At 35.8% G+C, this 23323-nt stretch overlaps 1 protein-coding gene across 3 annotated transcripts; it reads left to right on the forward strand.

The window, feature by feature from the left end:
- MASTL (microtubule associated serine/threonine kinase like) lies at positions 1 to 22458 on the forward strand. Of its 3 annotated transcripts, XM_087917445.1 has the most exons (13): positions 30 to 344; positions 1169 to 1306; positions 6743 to 6882; positions 7794 to 7882; positions 8050 to 8156; positions 8716 to 8860; positions 10807 to 10979; positions 14396 to 15610; positions 17266 to 17401; positions 18974 to 18988; positions 20533 to 20646; positions 20737 to 20838; positions 21497 to 22458. In XM_087917445.1, the coding sequence occupies exons 1-13, from the start codon at positions 156 to 158 to the stop codon at positions 21652 to 21654; spliced, it is 2721 nt and encodes a 906-aa protein (XP_087773571.1). In that variant the 5' UTR covers positions 30 to 155; the 3' UTR covers positions 21655 to 22458. The 3 variants fall into 3 exon arrangements, with proteins under 3 accessions (XP_026565805.1, XP_087773571.1, XP_087773572.1); XM_026710020.2 differs by lacking the exon at positions 18974 to 18988 and having other exon boundaries at positions 1 to 344; XM_087917446.1 differs by lacking the exons at positions 30 to 344; positions 1169 to 1306; positions 18974 to 18988 and adding an exon at positions 4644 to 4785.
- Positions 22459 to 23323: the final 865 nt, after the last annotated feature.

The following is a 23323-nucleotide window of genomic DNA, read 5'->3' on the forward strand; positions in this document are numbered from 1 at the left end:
GGTGGCTAATATGTTTTGCGTCGTTTCGGTTGACGTGCAAGTGGCGGAAGCAGGGGGGTGGAACTTAGTTTTGAATTGTGGCGGATCGAAGCGGCTGTTCGGGCTGGGCGCAGGGAGGCTTGGAGGAGAGCAGGACTGTGGCGTTAGCGATCGTGATGGCGGAAACTTCTGCACCCCAAGATAATGTGAGAAGGGAGGAAGAGAAGGGCGCCTCGTGTGGGAAGCGCATCACCGTACCCCAGCCGCCCTCCATCGAGGACTTTACCATCGTTAAACCGATCAGCCGAGGTGCTTTCGGGAAAGTTTATCTGGGTCGCAAAGGAGGAAAACTCTACGCGGTTAAGGTGAGGCTCCCCTCTTCTCGGCAATTGTCGCGGAATGCAGTTAAAAATGGTTAGCCCGAAAGTTCGCTTTAATTTTGATTGGTCACAGGCTTCAGTGGCAAAGTAGGCAAATGGCAATGGAGCCGAATTAAAAGTTGCAAAGCATCTGGGGACGATTTACAGTTAGAAAAATGTGCGCCAGGAATATGGATCCCCGTTTTTCTGGCATTGCTTCCTCCACCCCACCCCCACCCCAGCTGCTGCCCATGTCGACTTTATTGTGGAGTATTGAGAATTTTAAAGAAATTAGTTATGTGCGATAAGTGGCAATGGATAAAAAGTTAGGTGTCTTTTCCCTATGTAGCTTCGGTTTTGAAAAAAAATTTTATCTCATGCCCCTTTGTAGATGATTAATACTTCCAATTTGCTTTCTAAAAAATCGAGTTCCTTAAACATTTAGATGGGCTAGAGTAGACCAAGTTAACAAACTTCATTATTAGAAAGGTAAATGAACCATGATATAATTGCCTAATCTTTCCATGTAATGGAGTACAATCAACTTTATAAAGTTTAATTCCTAATTTTTTAAGGGCCTGAGTGAGGTTTCACAGATTTTGATTGAAAGTATACAAAAAGACTTAAGATATTCAGCATGAATGATTTATAGTATAATTAATAACTATATCAGGTATGAGAGTTTGTTTGGCATTAGTTGCATGGAGCATTCAGCAAAAATCCTTAGTATGGAGGATTTATGAATTATAGGCATAAGGAAAAATAACTTTATAATGTATTTTTCTGCAGTGGAGAAGTATAATGCACTATAGGCACAATTGTTTTTACAGGTGGTAAAAAAGGCTGATCTGATCAATAAAAATATGGCTCACCAGGTACAGGCAGAAAGAGATGCCTTGGCTCTCAGTAAAAGTCCTTTCATAGTACACTTATTCTATTCGCTTCAATCTGCCAACAATGTCTACTTGGTGAGTAATCTAGCATCTTTGAAACCTGTTTCTTTTTAAGTGTAGTTTTGCTGTTGTCTCAATCCATTGTTTATAGTACTGTTCAGTGTCCATATCACCTCCTGTATGAATATCAACTTCAATTACCAATCTTAAATCAATACTATAAACCTGTAATTTTACTGAATATCAATTTTGGCCCATATAACATTCTACCTTAGCCTTTTATAGCCATTTCCTATTTCCAGATCATTCCTGAAAACAAATGAACTTTTCTGTATTGTCTTATGAACTCATTATTTTTCTTTCCTCAGTTTGTGCCCTTTCAAAGTCTTGAGTCTGAATTCATATAATTCTAAATCACATGAGTTGAAACCACAATACATAGGGATAGGAACTGAATAGGATAATCTGAAATTGTATTCTAAAGCCATAGTGAGCAATAATCTATAGTAAATACACCAGATCATTTTGATGCTTCTGGGTGGGTGGGGAGAAAGCAGACAGGACCATCTCAGACATAAACAGAACTATGATTTTTCTGATTTTGCCCAGCTTTTGAGTTATAAAGATTATTTAATTGTTTAAGCCTAGGAATGTCAATAACCCTCAGTGTGACAGAAAAAGCATTATGAACAAAATAACAGAATTCGGAATGACCTTGAATTGGCTTTCCAGTCCAATTATCTGCTCAAGCAGAGACCCTATGCATTCTAGAGTTAGACAAATGGTGTCCAATCTCTCCTTAAACACCCACAGCTTCTGGAAGCAAGCTGTTCCACTGATAAATTGTTCTCACTGTCAGAAAATTTCTCCTTAGTTCTAACTGGATCTCTCATTTATGGGAGATCCATTACTTTTTGTCCTGTCCTCAGGTACTTTGGAGAATAACACAGCCCTAATTATTGGAAGATTGCTAATCATATAATCCCATGTCCTTTCCTTTGTTAGACAAGAAATACTTAGTTCCTGCAATCCTTCATTGTATATTTTAGCATCCAGCTCCTTAATGATCTTAGTTGCTCTTCTCTGCATTCTTTCTGGACGCAGTATTCTAGATGTGGTCTTACCAAAGCAGTATAAAGCAGTACTAATACTTCACTGGCCTTAATTCTGTCTCTCTGTTGATGCAACCTAGGACTGCATTTGCTGTTTTTGGCAGCTGCAGCACACTACTAGCTCATATTTAAGTGATTGTCCATTTCTCTCTACTGTTATTGAGCCATGTTTGCTATTTATTCTATACCTGTGCATTTGAGTTTTCTTGCCTATGTAAAACCTTATTTTTCTTGCCACTGAATTGCATTTTGTTGGACAGGGCCAATGTTCAAATCTGTCAAGATCTTTCCGTATCTTGAGTCTATCTTTTAAACTTTAAAAGCCTTTTAAAACCCTTTAAAATTTAAAGGGTTGGCTATTTCCTCCAGTTTGGGGTCATCTGCAAATTTAATGAATTCTTCTTCTGTCCCCTCAAATAATTAATGAAGAAGTTGAAGAGTACTGGACCTAAGACAGAATCTCTCCAGATAGATATAGTTGCATTGAAAACTACATATTGATTGTTAAATAATCAATTATGAATCCATCTGGTGGTGATACTATCTATCCCACATTTTTCTATCTTATTAATAAGTTGGTTGAGGTCTACTCTGTCAAATGCCTTACTGAAGTTTAAGTATACTATGTCCACAACATTTAGCTGATCCACTACTTCAATCACTGTCAAAGAATGCAGTAAGTTTTGTCTGACATGATCTGTTTTTGACAAACATATTGACTTCCAGTAATGGCTTGCTTGTTGCAGAATATAAATGAATAGAAATAACCAGAACCTGGTGGATTACATTCCAGAGTTCTAAAGGAATTGGAAGAAGTTATCTTAGAACCATTATATCATGAGAACTACCAGAGGATTGAAAAAGAGCTGATGTGGTTCCCATCTTCAAAAAAAGGGGAAAAACAGACCCAGGAAATCAGAGACCAATCAGTCTAGCATCAATACATAAGAAGATACTGGAAAAAATAATCAAAAAACAGATCTGTGAACAACTGGAAACAAAGTTATAAATAGTAGCCAGCATGTATTTGTTAAAAACTGATCATTCTTTGACAAATTTATTAAACTAAGTTATTAAAGTTGTTATACTATCAAAATGCTGTGGACATAGTATATTTAGACTTCAACAAGGCATTTGACAAAGTAGAACACAACCTACTTCTTAGTAAACTGTGAAATAGACCACTGGTCACCAACCAGTGGGCTGGGGACCACTGGTGGTCTGTGAGGAAATTTTGGTGGTCCACAGAGAAATAGCACCTCCCAAAGCAATTAATCCAGGCTGCGCAGGAACACAAGGCTATGCCGTCCACATGGCCCGCAGAAACACAAGGCTTGTGTTGCTTGCATTGCAAACAACACAAGGTAGTGAGGGGAGGGGGGAAGGTCAGAGTGGGGAACTTACCCTACTCGCTCCATGCACCTGGCCTGGTCACCGGGCTGCTGCTTTCCGCTTTTTTTTCTTCTGCTTTTGGCTGCACACAAGGAAAACAGCCAAAGTCTTTCTTTCTCTCCCCCAAACTCCACCAGAAATGAGTCTTTGGGACCCCACAAGGCATCCTGCTCCAAGAGGCAAGTCTCCAAGAGACAAGTCTCACAAAGACTCATTTCTGGCGGAGTTTGGGGAAGAGAAAGAAAGACTTCTGCTGCTTCTCTTGCATGAAGCCAAAAGTCCCCCTCCCGAGAATGGAGCTGGAGATGGTATGCTGTGATCTCAAATAAATAAATGATTGATTGGTAGGAAAATGGGATGGGAAATTTTGCTACAGACTTTTTGGGGGATTTTCCCAGGGTTTCTGCAGCAGAGACCCTGGGAAAATGTCAGGAAGCCACTGTCAGTCAAAATGCATATTAGTGGTCCGCGAGATTTAAAATGATGAGTTTGGCGGTTCCTGAGGTCCAAAAGGTTGACGACCCCTGGAATAGACAACATCACAACCAGGTATGGAATGGAATTCTTTATTGGCCAAGTGTGATTGGACACACAAGGAATTTGTCTTGGTGCAAATGCTGCAGTGTACATTAAAGAAAATATGAATCAAGAATCATAAGGTACAACACTTAATAATAGTCATAGGGTACAAAAAGCAATCAAATCATACTAGGAAACAGTTACTATAAATTGTAAGGATACAAGGGACAAAGTTACAGTCATACAGTCACAAGTGGGAAGGGATGGCGATAAGGAGTGATGAGAAGATTAATAGTAATAGTGCAGACTTTGTAAATAGTTGGACAGAGTTCAGGGAATTATTTGTTTAGCAAAGTGGTGGCGTTTGGGAAAAAACCGTTCTTGTATCTAGTAGTTCTGGTGTGCAATGCCCTATAGCATTGTTTTGAGGGTAGGAGTTGAAACAGTTTATGTCTGGGATGTGAGGAATCTGTAAATATTTTCACAGCCCTCTTTGACTCATGCAGTATACAGGTCCTCGATTGAAAGCAGGTTGGTAGTAATTGTTTTTTCTGCAGTCCTAATTATCCACTGAAGTCTGTGTCTGTCCTGTTGGGATGCAGAAACAAACCTGACAGTTGCAGAGGTGCAGATGACAGACTCAGTAATTCTTCTATAGAACTGGATCAGCAGCTCCTTGGGCAGTTTGAGCTTTCTGAGTTGGCACAGAAAGAACATTCTTTGTTGTGCTTTTTTGATGATGTTTTTGATGTTAAGTGTCCATTTTAGGTCATGTGATATAGTAGAACCTAGAAATTTGAAGGTCTCTACTGAGTGTATTCAGTTCCAGATTGTTCCAGTTACACCACAAGGCAAGTTGTACAACCTCTGTCTGTATGCGGATTCATCAATGTCTCGAATGAGACCAATCACTGTTGTGTCATCTGCAAACGTCAGCATTTTAACAGATTGATACTTTGAGTTGCAGTCATTGGTATAGAGAGAGAAGTGGAGAAAGCCTTGGGGGAGCCCTGTGCTAATTGTACAGGTATCAGGTGTGATTCTGCCTAGCTTCACCTGCTGGTTCCTGTCTATTAGGAAGCTTCTGATAGCTGGTTTAGTTTAGTTAGAAAAATGTCTGGAATGATGGTATTGAACACTGAACTGAAATCTGCAAAGAGGAGTTGTCTATTTCACATTTGTCTATCAACAGTGGTACCACAAGGTTCTGTCATAGGCCCAATACTCTTCAATATCTTCATAAATGATGATGATGTTAGATGATGTTATACAACAGGAACTTATCAAATTTGCAGATGACACTAAGTTAGTTGGAATAGCCAACACCCCAGAAAACAAGCTAAGAATCCAAAAAGTTATTGACATATTTGAACAATGAGCCCTATGCAACAAAATGAAATTTAATGTGGAGGAAAGCAAGATTTTACAAGTACATATTAGGAGATGGCTCAAAAACAGTAATTATGAAAGGGACCTTGGAGACATAGTGAACAATCACTTAAACAAGAGTCAGCAGTATGCGGCAGCAGCCAAAATAGCTAATACAATCCTTGGTATAGGCATAGAATCAAAATCACATGAAGTATTAGTACCACTTTAGTAAGCCTTAGTAAGAGCACACCTGGAATACTGCATCCAGTATTGGTTACCACATTGCGAAAAAGATGTTGAGACTTTGGAAAATAATGCAGAGAAGAACAACTAGGGTGATTAAAGGCCTGGAGACTAAAACATGAAAAACGGTTGCAGAATTTGAATTTGTCTAGTCTGGAAAAAAGGACTGAGGAGTCGTGATTCCAGTATTTGAGAAGCTGCTACAAAGAGTAGGGGGTTCTATTTATTTTCCAAAGCACCAGAAGGCAGGACAAGAAACAATGGATGGAAACTAATCAAGGAGAGAAGTGACCTGAATAAAGGAGGAACTTCCTAACAGTGAGGACTATTAACCATTGGAACAGCTTGCTTTCAGAAGTTGTAGTGCTTCATCACTGGAGGTTTTTAAAAAGAGACTGGGCAGTCACTGTCTGAAATGGTATAGGAATTTCTGCTTGAGCAGGGGCTAGATTAGAAAACCACCAAGGTCCCTTCTGGCTCTGTTCTGATTCATATCAGTTGCTTAATTATCATTTGCAGAATCTTTCCAGGTATTGATATCAGATTGATTGGTCTGTAGTTTTATGAATCCATTTTTTCCTTTTCTGAAATGGGAATCACTCCAGCTCTTTTCCAGAATTAGGGTTAGCATTTCCAGTCCTATAATAATTCCTCTGTGCTCCGGGCTCTTTGACATTCTATGGTTCAGTGGTTCCAAGATCACATGTGCTAGCATGATTATTCTTAGTATTGCCTCCGAAGTTTAACAGAACAATTGTTATGGTCTCTAGGGCTATACAAAAAAATGGGAGGGTTCACATTAGCCTTATATTGCCTATCTTTGCTCTTAACAAATTAGCTCCCAAGTTTTACAAAGGTATTTTTTTTCTGGCAGGTAATGGAATATCTTATTGGCGGAGATGTTAAATCTCTTCTTCACATATGTGGTTACTTTGATGAAGAAACGGCAGTAAAGTATATTTCTGAAGTAGCACTGGCTCTTGATTACCTACACAGGCATGGAATAATCCATCGGTAAAGATCATCCTATGCTGGATTTCCATACAATTTAAACATTTTCAAATAGGCCATAGAGTTTACATATATTTCAAAAGGCTGAAACTTAACTCCTCATCTATAATAACTTTTGTGGTAAATCTGCTGGTTTAAGATTCAAGTTTAATAAATTTAGATCAACTTCAAAAGAAAAAGTTTGGAGCACTTTTTATCTTAAATAATTAGAAATATAATTTCAGAAGAACATTGAAATTAGTGTCCTTCTCTGAAATGCAGAATTATAGAGTATACACTATATATGAAATAAACCATTCTAAGAAGATTTATTCTGATTGCTTTTGTAATAATAAACTATAGGAATATTGCTGGCACAGAAAACCTGTTTTCTATTGAAGCAAGATCATCTGTTTTCTGTACAGTATACTTGTACAGTATACTTAATAAACAGGGTCACTTTTTTGTTTATAATAACCATTTAATATGTTATTACTTTGATCCAGCATAGATATCTTGGAACAATAATTAAGTTGTATAAAATATATCTGAGAGCAGAGCATTAATTAATGTCTAAATCATATCATTCTTCAATCTAGTCTCTCAATGTACTAGAGTGATAATGGGTGATCATCAATATGGGAAGGTGTGTTACACTAAACTATACATAAATATTTCATTTATTAGAGCCAGTTTGACCTCACGGTTAAGGCCGAAGCTAGAAAGTGGGAAACACAAGTTCTAATCCTGCCTTAGCTATGAAAGCCAGCTAGGTGCTCTTGGGCAGTCATTCTCTCTTAGCCCAGTTCACCTCAGAGAATTATTGTTGTAGAGAATTTAAGAGGAAAGAGATGTGTTGGATATGTTTGCCGGCTTGAGTTAATTGTAAAAGTAATAAAGGTGAGCTATAAATCAATATTTTTTTTTATTATTAGAGATTTAAAACCAGATAACATGCTGATATCTAATGAGGGTCACATTAAATTGACAGACTTTGGACTGTCCAGAGTTACTTTGAACAGAGGTAAGCCCTACACATCTTGATGTGTTTATGAATCTGTATATATATCAGAGTTGTTGCCAAATACTTTTATAACATGTAGTGTAAGTTTACATGCTAATTAAAATGTTATTTCTTTGATTACATGTTTATAAGTACCAAATAGAACCTAATGATCATATTTTTTTCAGAAATAAATATGATAGATATACTCACTACACCATCAATGTCCAAACCTATGCAAGACTATTCTCGAACTCCTGGACAAGTATTATCTCTTATCAGCTCCTTTGGTTTTGTAAGTGTTCAAAATAATGTATTTATACAGTATTGTTTACAACATAATGAGTACACAATATTAAAAATTATAAACATAAAACTGTCAGCTAACATACCTATCTTCTTACAACAATTAAGATCACACTGCTGATATAAAGTTGGAGATTACATAATAAAATACTTAAGTCTAAAAAAAATTTGACTAAGTACCCATGAAATAGCAATGAGTGGGAGAGAAAGTGGGAGAATACAAAGAATTTCTACTAAATTACATGAGGTGGATTTTAGCCATTTGAACAATTAATACACCCCAGCATTTTGGCTGTGCATTGAAAGAAACTTTTTAAAGCTTGTCATTCACGCATCTAGCATTCAGCAGCATGTCAGTAGAACTCTGATTGTTATAGTGTTAACTGATCTGTAGGGCTTTATTTTGGGAGAAAGCTTATGTATCTGTGTCTATCTCACAAAAATTCAGATACCCAAGCATATGTTTAAGTTCAGAAATTATAAATTGCTATACCTGTGATAAATTTTGATACATCTATCTAATGAAAAATATATATTTATTTTGACAGTATACTCCAGTTGGAGGGAAAGGGCCTATGCAGAGTCCAAGCCCTGTTTCTGCAGATATTCCACAGCTGCCTCGAGAATTTATTTCTCCTCTATCCATAAGTTGCAAAGATTACTCTATGGCATCAAGTAAGCTCCTGAGAGCATGTAAGTATCTAAATGGAAGGATTTGATCCTATCATCTATGGAGATTCTCAGTCATCGTCATGGTTGTTCCAAAGGTGCTTTTTCAAAAGCTTTGTTTTTCCTTGAAGATGTTTCACTTCTCACCCAAGAAGCTTCTTCAGCTGTGACTGAATGGTGGAGGATGGAAGGATTTATAATCTTACAGTTATCTGGTCATTACCGCTAATTCTGAGAGTCCTTGAGGCCACTTGGAAGTTTATCTGTGCCCTCAATAGTGCAAGTGGGTATGGATCCTTCTTGGAACTGCTGAAAGGACAGTGTTGTAAATAGAAATTAGGTGGTATTGTATTCCTCTGTTAAAAGCGGATTGTTCAATCTTAATGTAGGTGGCCCCTCTTTCAAACCAGTGGTAATCCTATCCTTTTAAAGAGATCAGTTTGTATGGAAAGGGCCACTGAAGTGGTGCCCTGCCCCATTATTGGAATTCTATCCCAAATAGACAAATCCATTGTTCATGTTAGGGATACACCCTAGCAAGATCTGCAGGGCAGGCAGGCAGGCAGGCAAAATATGTGAGATAAGTGTTTTTGTAGCTTACACTCAGTAAACCAGATACACAGTGCCTATTAAATAGTTTTATTCCAGCAAGAGTTAAAGCACAGTCAAAACAGTCCATATATCATTCACTTAGTTCAGTCCGTCCAGGGATTATTCAGTTGCAAATTCCAGTGTCGATAAAGAGAGGTCAGTACACTTACAAATATCAGTCCGGTGATATATCTCCTCGCAGTAGAGAGATATGAATAACTCAAAAAACTCCTCTCTTCCTTCAGCAACTCTTCAGTAGGGGAAAAACGCAGCTAACAAACCATCAATGTAATCCAATCCAGTAATTGTCAGTAATTGCCAGCAAACCGTCAGGGAATCGTCAGCAATCAATCAGGTTGTCTTGCTCCCTCTTATGGTGGTTTCACACCACACCCAAATTACATGCTTTACAGTTTTAAAGTGACACACACTTAAACTAACAATGATAGTTTATATATATTATCTTACCCAAACTACGTTAGGTGACCTATGTTATACCTAACAGTTCATCTTGATGGCATTTAAATTCTGAGCAATTCCTGAATGATTCTATCCTACTTTATGGCTATTGCAATGGAGAAAATAAGTCTTAATAAGCAAAATGGAGACTGCACCTTCTCCCAACAATTGCCTTTTCCCTATGACAAAGATCAAAAGCCTACTCATAACTTTGTCTAATCCCATCAGTCCAAAATTGCCTCTCTCTCCCCCGAAACAAAGCCTCTTGTAATCCTATCTAAGCCAAAGAAGCCTCATAATAGAGCCCTATGGCAACCTTTACTATAAAATTGCAACATAAAGAAACTCCACCTTCCATCCGCTGTCACCTGATGAGCTTAACGTTCTATCACCTTTAGCAAGAAACTTCTTCAGCTCACCCTGCTACATAGCTCCCTCAAAGTGGCCAGGCAAATCAGATTCCCTAGGATTTCTTGCCTTGCAGCCCTCACCCTCAATACATTTGTTTTGGTTTTTCCATTGTTCCACTGCCCATCTTTTTTATAAAGCAGATATCCAACTATTGCAATAAACTTGGCTCTTAGTGTTGTGATCCTTCAGAATAAATCCATGACAATTTAAGTCAGAAATTCATATTGGTGTGGTTTATGAGATGTATAATTATTTGTATAATTATAACTTTCTATATGAATGTAGATTTATATCAGTGTTTTTTTTTACTTTTATACTTTTAGTACCTTTTCTAACCTTCCAGAAAATCATTTTAATTGAACAAATTCTAAATAAAATAATTAAAGTATAAATTATACTAGAAAGTATTTTGAAGGCAGGAGAGAAATGTCTAATTTATTTAAAAGAAATGCATTTACATTACTACGTTGTTTTATTAAACAGACAAAAATGACCTATTTCTTTTGAAGGCATTGATTCTTCAGCTGTTACACCTGGAATGCCTATAAGAAGTTTAACACCAACTCTGCTTCAGTCCAGAAGAAGGTATGGAACATCTAGTGCCAGTAGCCATTCCCGGACCCAGCTGTCTAGTATGGAATCAGAGTGCTGCAGCAGCCCCAGGTGGGAAAAAGACATCCAGGTTAGGACTACTTTTTTTCTAAGAATTTGCTTTTTCTTAACTTGAATTATTCTCTGTTGGTACTGGACATTTCAAATGGTTTTAAAAATTGTTTTTCCAAATAGGATAACCTTGCAAGAAATGGATAGCATATTTTGATGAAGAGATAGAATTATTAGTTATTTTGTTCTCTAAATATTTTTGGAAGGTTGTTCTGTCCAACCCTGTTACAAAGGATAGGAATACACATTTTCTAAAAGTTGGTTCAAATAATTGATAGCAATTTTGGGTTCACATGGCCTTCTTCTGACTGTTTTGTCCCCTCAACACATTCCATTCCTACATTAGTTAGCAGAGAATATGCCTGTAGAAACAGAAGCTCCCCCAAAGTTAGGAAAACATGTTCTACTTTCAAATAGTATCTGGATTGTATGGTGGTTCTGTCTTCAAGTTCAGTGGTTTATTTGTTAGATTTATATTTATCTTTTTCCCAGAGCTCAGAATGTCATTCATAGAGTAATATTCTAGTCTTCAGTTTTATTCCTTTGAAGACAGTAAATTAAGACACTTTATTATACATTTCATAACTTAATATGCAAATAAATACTGGTTTGTATGATTTGGATGGCATGTAAGAGACTGTCCCTTGGTAACCCATGAGTTTCTATATCTAAATGTGGACTCAAAGCAAGGTCCTCTAAGTAGAATATGAATTTAAAAACAAGTATAATATTTTTCTTGATCTTACCACATACAGTATTTCTTGAGAAGGGAACAAAAAGTGTATTACTAAATAAGATTCAAAGTAGTAGGCTTTTCAGTAATAGGCTCAACCCACCAAAAACATAACTGTAAAAGACAGACCAGAAATAAAAGTTAAAATAAGCAAAAAAAAAATCGCAAGAGAACACCTGTCTGATCTTGATGAACACAAATCACCGGGAGCCTGATGGATTACATCCCAGAGTTTTAAAAGAGCTGGCAGAGGTCATCTCAGAACCACTGCACCCTATCTTTCAGAAATCCTGGAGCACCAGGGAACTACCAGAGGACTGGAAAAGAGCTGATGTGGTTCCCATTTTCACAAAAGTAAAAAAAAAAAACAGACCCAGGAAACTATAGACCAATCAGCCTAACATCAATACCCGGGAAGATACTAGAAAATATAATTAAAAAACAGATCTGCCAACATCTAGAAACAAGTAAAGTAATAACTAGCAGTCAGCATGGGTTTGTTAAAAACAGATCATGCCAAAACAGTCATTTCATTCGTCAACATAGTGACTACCGTATTTTCTGGACTATAAGCTGCTACTTTTTTCCCACGCTTTGAGCCCTGCAGCTTGTACAACAATGCAGCTTATCTATATATTTTTCTTCGCTAACTGCCATCGGGGGCGCAAAAACGTGACAGACGCAAGAGGTCAATACAAAGAAGAAGACGCTACCAATAGTTTTTGGCGCGCTCGACGCAATCAGCACGACACGCACGAACACAAAATATTTTTCGCATCCTCATCATGGAAAGTACACGAAGAAAAGCATATGATGCAGCTTTTAAGTTGAAAGCAATCAATCTATCTATCCAGGAAGGAAATAGAGCTGTTGCATGTAAGCTTGGTGTTAATGAATCAATGGTGAGACGTTGGAGACGTCTGGCCGCATGCGAAGAGCATTTTTCTCTTTCTGTCTAAATATCTCATTTCACAATGTATATATCTGCGGCTTATAGTCTGGTGCGGCTAATATATGTAAAAATATTTTTTTCTTTTAAAATTTAGTGGGTGCAGCTTATATTCCGATGCGCTCGATAGTCCAGAAAATACGGTAAATTAGTAGACCAGCTAAATACTGTAGACATAATTTATTTAGATTTCAGCAAGGCATTCGACAAAGTAGAGCACAGCCTACTTCTTAGTAAGCTAGAAAAAAGTGGAATAGATAGCACTACCATTAGATGGACTTGCAACTGGCTAATAAACTGTACTCAATGAGTAGTCCTTAATGGGTCTAAGTCTACATGGAGGAATGTAAGCAGTGGGGTGCCACAAGGTTCTGTCAGGCCCAGTACTCTTCAATATCTTCATTAATGACTTAGATGAGAGATTAGAAGAGGAATTTACCAAATTTTCACATGATACTAAGCTAGCAGGAATAGCTAACGCCCAAGAAGATAGGCTCAAGATCCATATGGATCTTGACAGACTAGAACACTGGGCCATATCTAACAAAATGAAATTCAGTGTTGGGAAAAGTAAAGTCCTACACTTGGGCAAGAAAAACCAAAAGTACATATGTAGACTGGGTGAAACCAGGCTCAATAGCAGTAACTGTGAGAGGGATCTTGGAGTCTTAGTGGACAACCAGCTAAATGTGAGCCAGCAGTGTGCAGCAGCCACCAAAAAAGTTAATGCAATCCTAAGATGTATTAACAGAGTGATACAATCAAGATCAAGGGAACTACTAATACCACTCTATAAAGCCTTAGTAAGACCACACCTAGAGTACTGCATCTAGTTTTGTTCACCACATTATAAAAAGATGTTGAGACTCTAGAAAAAGCACAGAGAAGAGAAACCAGGATGATTAGGAGAATGGAGACTAAAACATATGTAGAACAGTTACAGGAACTGAGCTTGGCTAGTCTAGTGAGAAGGACCAGAGGAGACATGGTAGCAGTCTTCCAATATTTGAGGGGCTGTCACAGAGAGGAGGGGGTCAAGCTATTTTCCAAGGCATTCGAAGGCCAGACAAGGAATAATTAATGGATGGAAACTGAACAAGGAGTGATTTAACCTGGAAATAAGGAGAACCTTTCTGACAGTGAGAACAATCAACCAATGGAACAGCTTGCCCTCGGAAGTTGTGGGAGCGCCATCACTTGAGACCTTCAAGAAGAGATTGGACTGCCATTTTTCAGAAATGGTGTAGGGTCTCCTGCTTGGACGGGGGTTGGACTAGATGAGCTATAAGATCCCAACTCTGATTATCTGTTATCTGTAATACGTTTACTAATATGCCATTTTATTTTTAATTCAGTATTTTGAGTTAACAGTAATAAGCATCTTATATCAGCCACCATGGAGATAGTTTTGTGATTGGACATGAAATTAAACTAGGAAGCAGCTGTGATTAGGGACCTTCTCTCTTTCCATTCAGTTTCAATCAGAATTAGAGGCCCTTTCCATCTGAAACATGGCAGACAGACTATTTATTCTGTTCAGAATCTAGAATGTACATCGATCTGTTCCTCAAAAACAAAGACTTGTCTCTTTCAGTTAAGATGCTAAACTATACTTTTTTAGATTTATATATTATTTATGCATCCTTCCTTTCATTCTAATTTATTTTAATTTTAGTGGTTCTATGTGTGTAATTACTTTGAGTTGGATTGAAGTAAAGTTTTTCTAATTAATTTGAAACTACTTGCTTTTCAGGATGAAGACAATCTCTGCCCTGCAGCAGATCAAATGAATGAAATGGAGATACATGAGGCCACAGATATGCCACTTGTCAACAACAGTAAAGTCTTAAAGCAAAAGTTGCTGGAAACTGCTATCTCTCCTATTAGTAGTAATGACTCTGCAGACAGGCATAATGGAAGGAGTGAATATTTTGACTCATCAGATATTTCTGTAAGAATTTGTGATGTGAAAGACCTAGTCAGAAAATGTCTTTCAGAGTACAAAGAATGGGAAGAAAAACTTTGTACAAACAACTCTGCTCAATCCAAGGAGGTAGCAAAGCCTAACTGTCACTTTTCCCATCTGGGCTTGGATAATCTCAAGAAAGAACAGAAGGAGAGACCAATGTTGCAGAAGACTGGTATCAAAAGATGCTTTGAATTAGTTGATACCAGCCCTTCTCAAGAACGTATCCTTGTGAAAAAAAACAATAGCGAATATAAGCGTGGTTGTAAAATTACTGAGATCCCAGAAAAGCAAAGCACAAGTTTGACAGCTGAAATCTGTTGCTTAAAACTTGAAGGGTGCATGCAAGAGAGCTGCCCAAAGGAAAGTCAAACAAGAGATTCAAATTGTTCGGAAGAAAATAAAGGGAACAAATCAGAGACCCCTTTAATAGCTAAAAATCTGATGAATGAACTAGATGCAGATTATGAAAAGGATGGGAAACTCACAAACTTCAGTTTTGTAAGCATTGATGATGAAAAGCCTTTAGTAAGCATGAGTATAGACTCTGATTTATCCCTTCCAGAGATCTCTGCTACAGAGAGTCATTTAGAAAAACCCTCATTTGATTTAAATGGGAGCATTAAAGATGTCCCCCTTGAGGAATCAAAGTCAAAAACTATGTTAACATTACATTGCTGCTCCAAATGGGAAACCAGAGATGAACCAATGCTCCCTATCCAGGAGAGCAAATCCATGGATCATAATCAAGATAAGAGTTTGAAACGTATTACAGAAAAGCACACTGGTGTTCACTCTTCACCAATGGAGATGCTGAATGCACTTAAAAAAAATATTGTTGCCTTCCGAAGTTACAATAGTTCTATCAATATCTCTAATATGACTGAGCCTTCAAAAATCAGTATGATGTCTGTTGAAGGAATGAATATCTCTGCCTGCAGTGGTTCTTATCCAATGACCATTACACCTGCACAAAAAGGAACACCCTATAGGATATATCAGGTAGGTACTGAACGAACAAATTGAGTATACAGTATAGCATTGTAGGACATTTCTATATGCACTAAAGAACTGCCTTAGATCCCACTGGTATATATGGCAAAAATCCCTCTATTGATAAGAGTTTAATGAAATTTGCAAAGGTGGTCACGATGGGTAACTCAACATTAGATCCATGTTTCTTGGATCTTCAAGGTCTCTTTCTCTTGGCCTTCCCTGGTAAACCAGACTAGATGGACTAAATCTACTGTATCGTAAGGCTGTATTAATAGGTCTTGCAGGTCTGAAAGTACCTCTTCTCAGTGAAATGTACCATGTGATAGGATTCTTCTTTTTAGATAAAATTTTATCAAAAATTATTATAGAACTTCTGAAGCACAAATACATACTTTTAGGCTTTTTCATATTTAAGTTGTTTAAAAAGTCACAAACGTTAGTTTGAAAATGGTTTGTACATTGGCACCACACCCATTTTTAGAGAATGTAACTTCAATAAATCTAGGGAGAAAATTTCTGTACACTTAAATAATTCTTTTTGATGTCAGTAATTAGTCATGACTTAAATCTTGTTTTTATTGGAACTGTAATTCAATGTATTCAAATTTCTTCAATGCCACTTGAGACTACAAAGAACAGACAAAGTATTAGCATATAAGAAGTGTAGGTTAAGCCTTGTTGACAGTTTTTACCTGGATGTAAGGTAGCAAATAGAAGCAATTTTTTCATGAACTTACATGAATTGCGTATAGAAATTTGTCCAAAGGGCATTATTAAAACACATTGCAAAATAAAGTGAAAAATTAAACACATCATTTCTATCAGCCTTCTCCAATCTGGGCCCTTCAGCTGTGCTGGGATTATAATTCCCAGAATCCCCATTTTGTACAGTTCATAGCTGTATAGGCTTAAAAAAATCTGATGGTCGAAGTGCTAAAATGGAGAAAGATTGGGGGGTGCTTGATTTAGGCTTTGAGAAAACCCTGCAATATTTCTTTTGTTTAATATCTATGTTTTAGCCTTAATATTGAATTGAGATTTTACTAATCCACTGAGAATTAATGAATTAGAAACCTGAGTAATAGGTAAATATAGGCTAGTTTTAGTTTTATGATGAATGTACAGCTCAAAGCTCAAAATCTTTTGTGCTTTTCAGATGGGAACTTCTCACAAGGACATTAAGGATTTCATGGCCAGTTACCATTTACTCTTTATAATGAAACTTATACAATAGCATAAGCAGTTCATGGATCCCTTATCACTTTGGTCCAATCCATGAAAACTCCAGAATTATGCAGCAAAAATTAAGCCAAAACAATCTGGTTCATAATAATTATTTTTAAGACATTTAATTTGTATTTTTTAAAATCTCCAGTCTTTCCCCAAAGAACTAAATATCTGCCCATCTTTTTTCAATTACATCCTTTGGATAATTAAAAGTAATAATAAATTATAACCCCTTACTTATTAAAAGAGACATACAAGAAAACCTGTTTAATTTGAGATAATACTGAGTATTTTGGAATTGAATAAGATGTTTCATTGCAGGTAAAATAACTAGGTTCTTTTTTCAGCCACTAATCATTTAAATCAAGGAATAAAATGAATACATTCTGAGTGTCTTACTTTATATCTGATGCAATATTTATTTTTTGCATTAGACTCCTCAGGGAAATGTTGGTACACCCTATAGGACCCCAAAAAGTGTGCGAAGAGGGGCTGCTCCAGTAGACAGAGAACACATTTTAGGAACCCCAGACTATTTAGCACCTGAGCTTCTCATTGCAAAGACTCATGGTAAGCAAACTAGTTTTCACTGGTTATGGATAATTACATGTTTTCATCACCTACATTTTTCAGTTTTATGATAAGATTCTGACTTTTAAAAATCCTTAATTACCAACCTAATGAAACCCAAGATTTAATCTTAAAAATATTTCCTTCAATCCAGAATATCATTTGAATTCATTTCAATTTAGTATATAGGTAAAGGGAAATGATTCCTCTGTCCAATCATGCCTGATTCTAAGGGTGGTGCTCAAGGCCCATGTTTCAAAAAGTTGGATAATATAGATTGTCCTCAACTTACAACCACAACTGGGACCAGAATTTTTATTGTTAAGCAAGTTGTGAGTTGCACTTGATTTTAGAAAATTGTTGATAATCCCTGCAGTTGAAGTGGATCACATGGCTGCTAAGTAAATCCAAATATCATAGTTGTTAAATGAATGGTTGTAAATTGTGGACTGTTTGTACTTGACTTAGGACCATTCAAAGTTTTGATGGCACTGAAAAAAATGATGCCTTGTACTTACAACCATCAGTGTCCCTCTGGTCATGTGGAAATTTGAATGCTTGGAAACTGGCATATATTTACGACTTATAGCATCCAGGATCACATGGTTGTCATTTGTGACCTTCCCAGGGGTCTGCTGCCAAGCTATAAGTTAATGGGAGAAGCTGGTTTCACTTAACTGCAGTTAATTGGTTAATTGCAGTTAACTACATAAAAAAAGTTGTAAAACCATACATGACTTGCTTAAGGCCACATCGCTGAGTTTCAGGTGTTCCCATCCAATTGTGTTGTAAATCAAGGACTGCTCATTATAGTGCCGAAGTAGCTTAATCCTTCTGAATCAGGTTCACAGAGTACACCTAGCAATGAAGTCAACTATTACGATTTATTAACAGTTCTACATGGTGATATGTACAGAATTAATTGTGGTTCATTCCATAAACAAAACAGTTTTAAAAAATTATGAATCATTGATGTTGCGTTTTGAACAATGATCTATTTTATTGGGAAAGGTTTTTTTAATACCTTTTAACAGTTTTTATAGAAGTATTTGAAATTAATCTGTTGCTATCTGAATGAAGATGGTTCAAATAAGAATCAAACCATGGTTTCAAATTTTAATCTATTGTCTAGATGTTCCTAAATTTGGAGCACTTCAGAATTCATAATAAATATAGAATTCACATTTTCATGTGTAAAAATATCTTTCATACATGTAAAACAAATGTCAGAGAAATTGATGTAGTCTCATCTAATACCTGATAGGTATATTGAGGGGAATGTTACATTCAAACATATAATCCAGCAGTTGTAGCTTGAAGTGACCCAAAAGTATTTTCATTTGATTCTCAGAAATTTACAATTCCCCCTTATGTGTGAATAAATAGACCAGGTGTTCCTCTGGCTTATATAAAAAGCCAAAAACTAAGGAGAATATTTTTCTTTGGAAAACTGGTAATTGTTGGACAACTTAAACATTATCAGCATTTAATAAGTAAATTCAATGTAATAATATAATAATTTACCAACTGGTAAATGTACCAAAATATTTACTTGATTTTTTTTACATACAGGAATTTACACCACTGGTAAGTTTTTTATAGCACTTCGCAAAACAAAGTTCATATTGTTCAAGACAAGTATTGAAAGACCTATACAATGAGTTAACACAGTTTATAGTTCCAAAATGATCATTTTGTTAGTTTAGTTCAACAAAAACTAACATCTCTAATAAGGAAATAGTCACATTCCTTCATTCCAGGGTGGGCTTTTTTTACAAATGCAACTTTCCTTTCTTCTTTAAATATCTGTGTTACAAGATAAATAGAAACACTTTCACTTGTATTCCAAAGGTTATTTTATTCAATGATTTATGAAGGAGAAGAGGAAGACAATTGTGAAAATTTATTTTATTAGTTTGCTATTGCAGTGTATGGTTTTATCACCCAAAGGTTAAATTGCAGTAGAAATTTTGGATTTTGTGGATTTTGACTACATCTTTTAGGAAAGTCTGTATGTTTGCCTAGGGAAATTGGACACTACTGCTTACAGAAGACATAAACTATAGGTTTTCTTGTATGGAATGTCAATGCATGAGAACAATTACACATTGACATTTTAATGCAGGGGAATATTCAAGTTCTTAAACATGCCTCACTGATTACTGACTACATTTTCATTTAAAATTGAACACTAAATTGAACTATAGTGCTAGGCTTTCAATATTTAGGTGACTTTTTGTTCTTTTTGAGGGGGATTTCTAAGTAAATATGGTTGAGATGGTTCAGACATATTTCTTGATCATGTGAGCACTTGAAATTACTGTTACACTGATTGAATGAAATGATTTCATATTTATTGATTTGATCCTTGAGATGACTCTTGAACCTACAAAAGGTTTTTAGCTGTGATTGGCCAGCACATCCAATTTATCTGAACTATTACACCAAGGGGATATATCTGTATGTGAACTACATATAAGTTGGCACAGCAAATGCATTTTTCACTTCCAACAAAATGAGCTGTCTAGGGCTTTGGTAGCATAGCAGCTGGAAGATGCATGTTGCTTAATCATGGCTTTGGTGCCTCAGCAGCTTTGCTTGCTTTTGCTTCTGATTGCAACGCTGAATTTCGTGACCTGAAAACTATCAGGGTAAAGACATTAACTAGATATAGTCCTAAATACAAGAGAGCTTGTTACTGAATCCAAGCTTCTCACTGGAAACTATTTTATGTATACAGTTTTTAAAGAATTCATGGCTCTCTAAAACAGTGAGATGATTTTAAAAAGCAAACTGAAATCTTTCTTACACAGTTCTGTGTTTAATCTTTGCTATGTGATTGGTTTCCCTTTAAACCCTGAGAAATTCAGCATGTGTGGCTTAGTTTTCTGTTCTGCAATTGGCCTCTGGAAGTCACATGGCTTGCATCAATATGCCTTTGTCATGAAGCATTTAGATAAATATTACTATAATAATACAGTGATGAAAGAAATGCATAAAAGAAAATTGCTGTTTCTCTAGAATGTTTAGCTGTTACACATTATCTTCCCAGAATTCTTTCTGTAAATACGACTTGATTTAATGCATCTCCTGGAATCAGTGTTAATTTCTTTGAACTGCTTTTATCTCAGGTGCTGCTGTAGACTGGTGGGCCCTTGGGGTTTGCTTGTTTGAGTTTTTAACTGGAATTCCACCATTCAATGATGAAACACCACAGCAAGTATTCCAGAATATTCTTAAAAGGGGTAATTATCACTTCCATCAAAACCAAATCCAAAGAATCCTTGTTTAGTGTAAATATTGTGATACTTATTTGTATGTGCATGTCTTTCCAGATATCCCATGGCCTGAAGGTGAAGAAAAGCTGTCAGATAATTCTCAGAATGCCATTGATATTCTTTTAACTGTTGATAGTGCTAAGCGAGCTGGACTCAAGGGTTAGTTATCTCTTATTAATCTAGTAATTTAGAGGATTATAATTTAATATTCATAGTTTCAGGCTGTATGAGGCACAGTGGCTATAGAACTTTTCATAAGCCACTGAGTTTGGAAGAAAAAACTGACTGAGGAAAGAGCCAAACCATCTGTCTTTAAAATCTAGTGATACAAATGATCACAAATCTATTCTGTGTAATACTTTACAAAACAAAATCTTTCAAGGACAACAGTCGTATTCCTTGAGTTCAGAATATCACATGAGATTCTTCTCTTGCCATTATAAATGTAGAATTCAGAAATTACAGAATTGCTTCCTGGAATTTGCAAGTTAATAAAAGGGATAACATAAGCATTTGGCAAGAGATTATGTTTGTTAAGGCATCATTTCAAAACTAAATACAGGACAAAATTGGCAAACATTATTATCAGTTGTATTTTATTTAAACTTAGTCAGGAGACAGTTGAGAGATTAAGCCCAGGTAATTAATCCAGACTGAATTCTGGAAACATCCAGAATCATCCAGTATAATTAAAACTGTCAATATTGGCAAGTTAAAGATATTTAGACCTCGGTTTTCACTATTCCCCATCCAGCATAAGTTAGAATGAGAAAGACTCATAATTAAATCTAACACATGCTTTAATTGTTTATTCTAGAGCTGAAGCTTCATCCCCTCTTACATGGTATGGATTGGGATAATCTGCACAATCAGACTATGCCCTTTATACCTCAACCAAATGATGAAACAGATACATCCTATTTTGAAGCCAGGAATAATGCTCAGCAACTAACAGTGTCTGGATTTAGTCTGTAGGATCAAAGAAGAAGAGTTGTGAAGAGGATTTCATATTTATCATGACAAAACTTCCTAACACCTATTTTGTAACAATTTCATTTTTAAAAAAATGATTTGCTTTTAACTCAATATTTTTCTGTAAAAACTATATTGAACTATATTCATACAGGAAATAGCTTCTGACCTAAATTTTTACTCTGAATACTGCACTTTATATTAATTGTATTACATAATATAATTATGGTATGATACTTTCCTACTCAACAAAAATTACTTTTCTGCTGCTATGGGTATTTCCAAATATGGGGAAATGACTGTCTTTGCTATCAGCTTTAACAGGGAAAGTTGCATACAATTTAATTATCATTATGCCTATAGTTATAACATGATGCCTGAATATTAGAATCTATTTGAAACTGATTTTAGGTCAATTTGAAGCTGTACTTCTGTATTTTCAGTGCAGCCCAAATAGAAGTTAGTCTGTTTTCAGGTATTGGTATAATTTATGTGTTAGTTATCCTGCTGTTTAAACTATCAGTATTCCCGGCGGTTTCTAATTTTGTCAATGTTTTCATTTCTAGTTTATCTATGAAAACTATGGCAAAAGCAAAGCAAGAAAAGTTCAATTATTGCTCTGTTTTTGATATATTGCTATTTTAAATATTAAAAATGAGAATGTTTTACATTTCAGTCTGGAGAAAAAATCATCATGCATGCTTATTCAATGTAGTGTAACTGCAATTCAGTGAAAAGATAGTGGGTTATTTCAATTTCTATATATTTAAAGCTTTGAAAATAAAAAAAATGTGTATATATTTTGTAGTGCATAGTTTCTAATTGTCTTTTGAATTAAGCACTGAAGATTACTTGTTTTAGATTATATTAATGTTATAAATAATTATTTATTTAAATAAGCTCCACATTGAAATATTTCTCCGTTTTCTTCCATGTCTCCTAATAGAGGAGTTTAATAGGAGAAAGGAGTTTAATAACAGAGTTTATATTAGGAGGACTTTAGGAATGACTGCTGGAGTTCTTCAACTGTTTGGTAGCAATATTCTTTTAGTACTACAGGATAAACTTGGAACAGAGTTTCAGTCTGTATTTTTAATTGATCTGGTTGCACATCTGAAATTTAATGGATATCTCTTCAATATTCTCAAGTAACTAAAAGCATATTTACTCTTTTTCTCTACCTATTGTATCAAGGTAGATTCCTGGCAATAAATTATGTATGATAATTATATCTGATTATCCTATAAACAGAACAATTATATTACGGACACTTAGAAAATATTGGCAATTTGTTATCTTTCACTGCTAAAAAAGATCAGAGAAAATCTTAATAATAAAAAGTATTATATAATACAATTTTAAAATGAGTCTTTATTAGAAAACCAATAATCTATCCATGTTATTTCCTAATCACTTATTTTTCACTTCTAATGTTAATTAATGGGCACCTAAGAAATCTGATGAATCTCTCCCTTAAGGCACATGTCCATTAATTTGACTATGCTTAGAATGTATCAACTTTGTCAATTGCTACTATATATGAATTAAAAATGGAATCCAGATCCCGTTGAAATATTTACTGATTTTTCCAAACATAAATGCTTCTATTAAATTAACAATTTTTGGAAGAGACAGACCTTTTGTTTCTACCATTTTCAAATACTTCCCCCCC

The sequence above is a fragment of the Pseudonaja textilis genome, chromosome Z (assembly GCF_049901715.1).
Source record: "Pseudonaja textilis isolate UNSWEBS1 chromosome Z, rPseTex1.2, whole genome shotgun sequence".
In the NCBI taxonomy this organism is placed as follows: domain Eukaryota; kingdom Metazoa; phylum Chordata; class Lepidosauria; order Squamata; family Elapidae; genus Pseudonaja; species Pseudonaja textilis.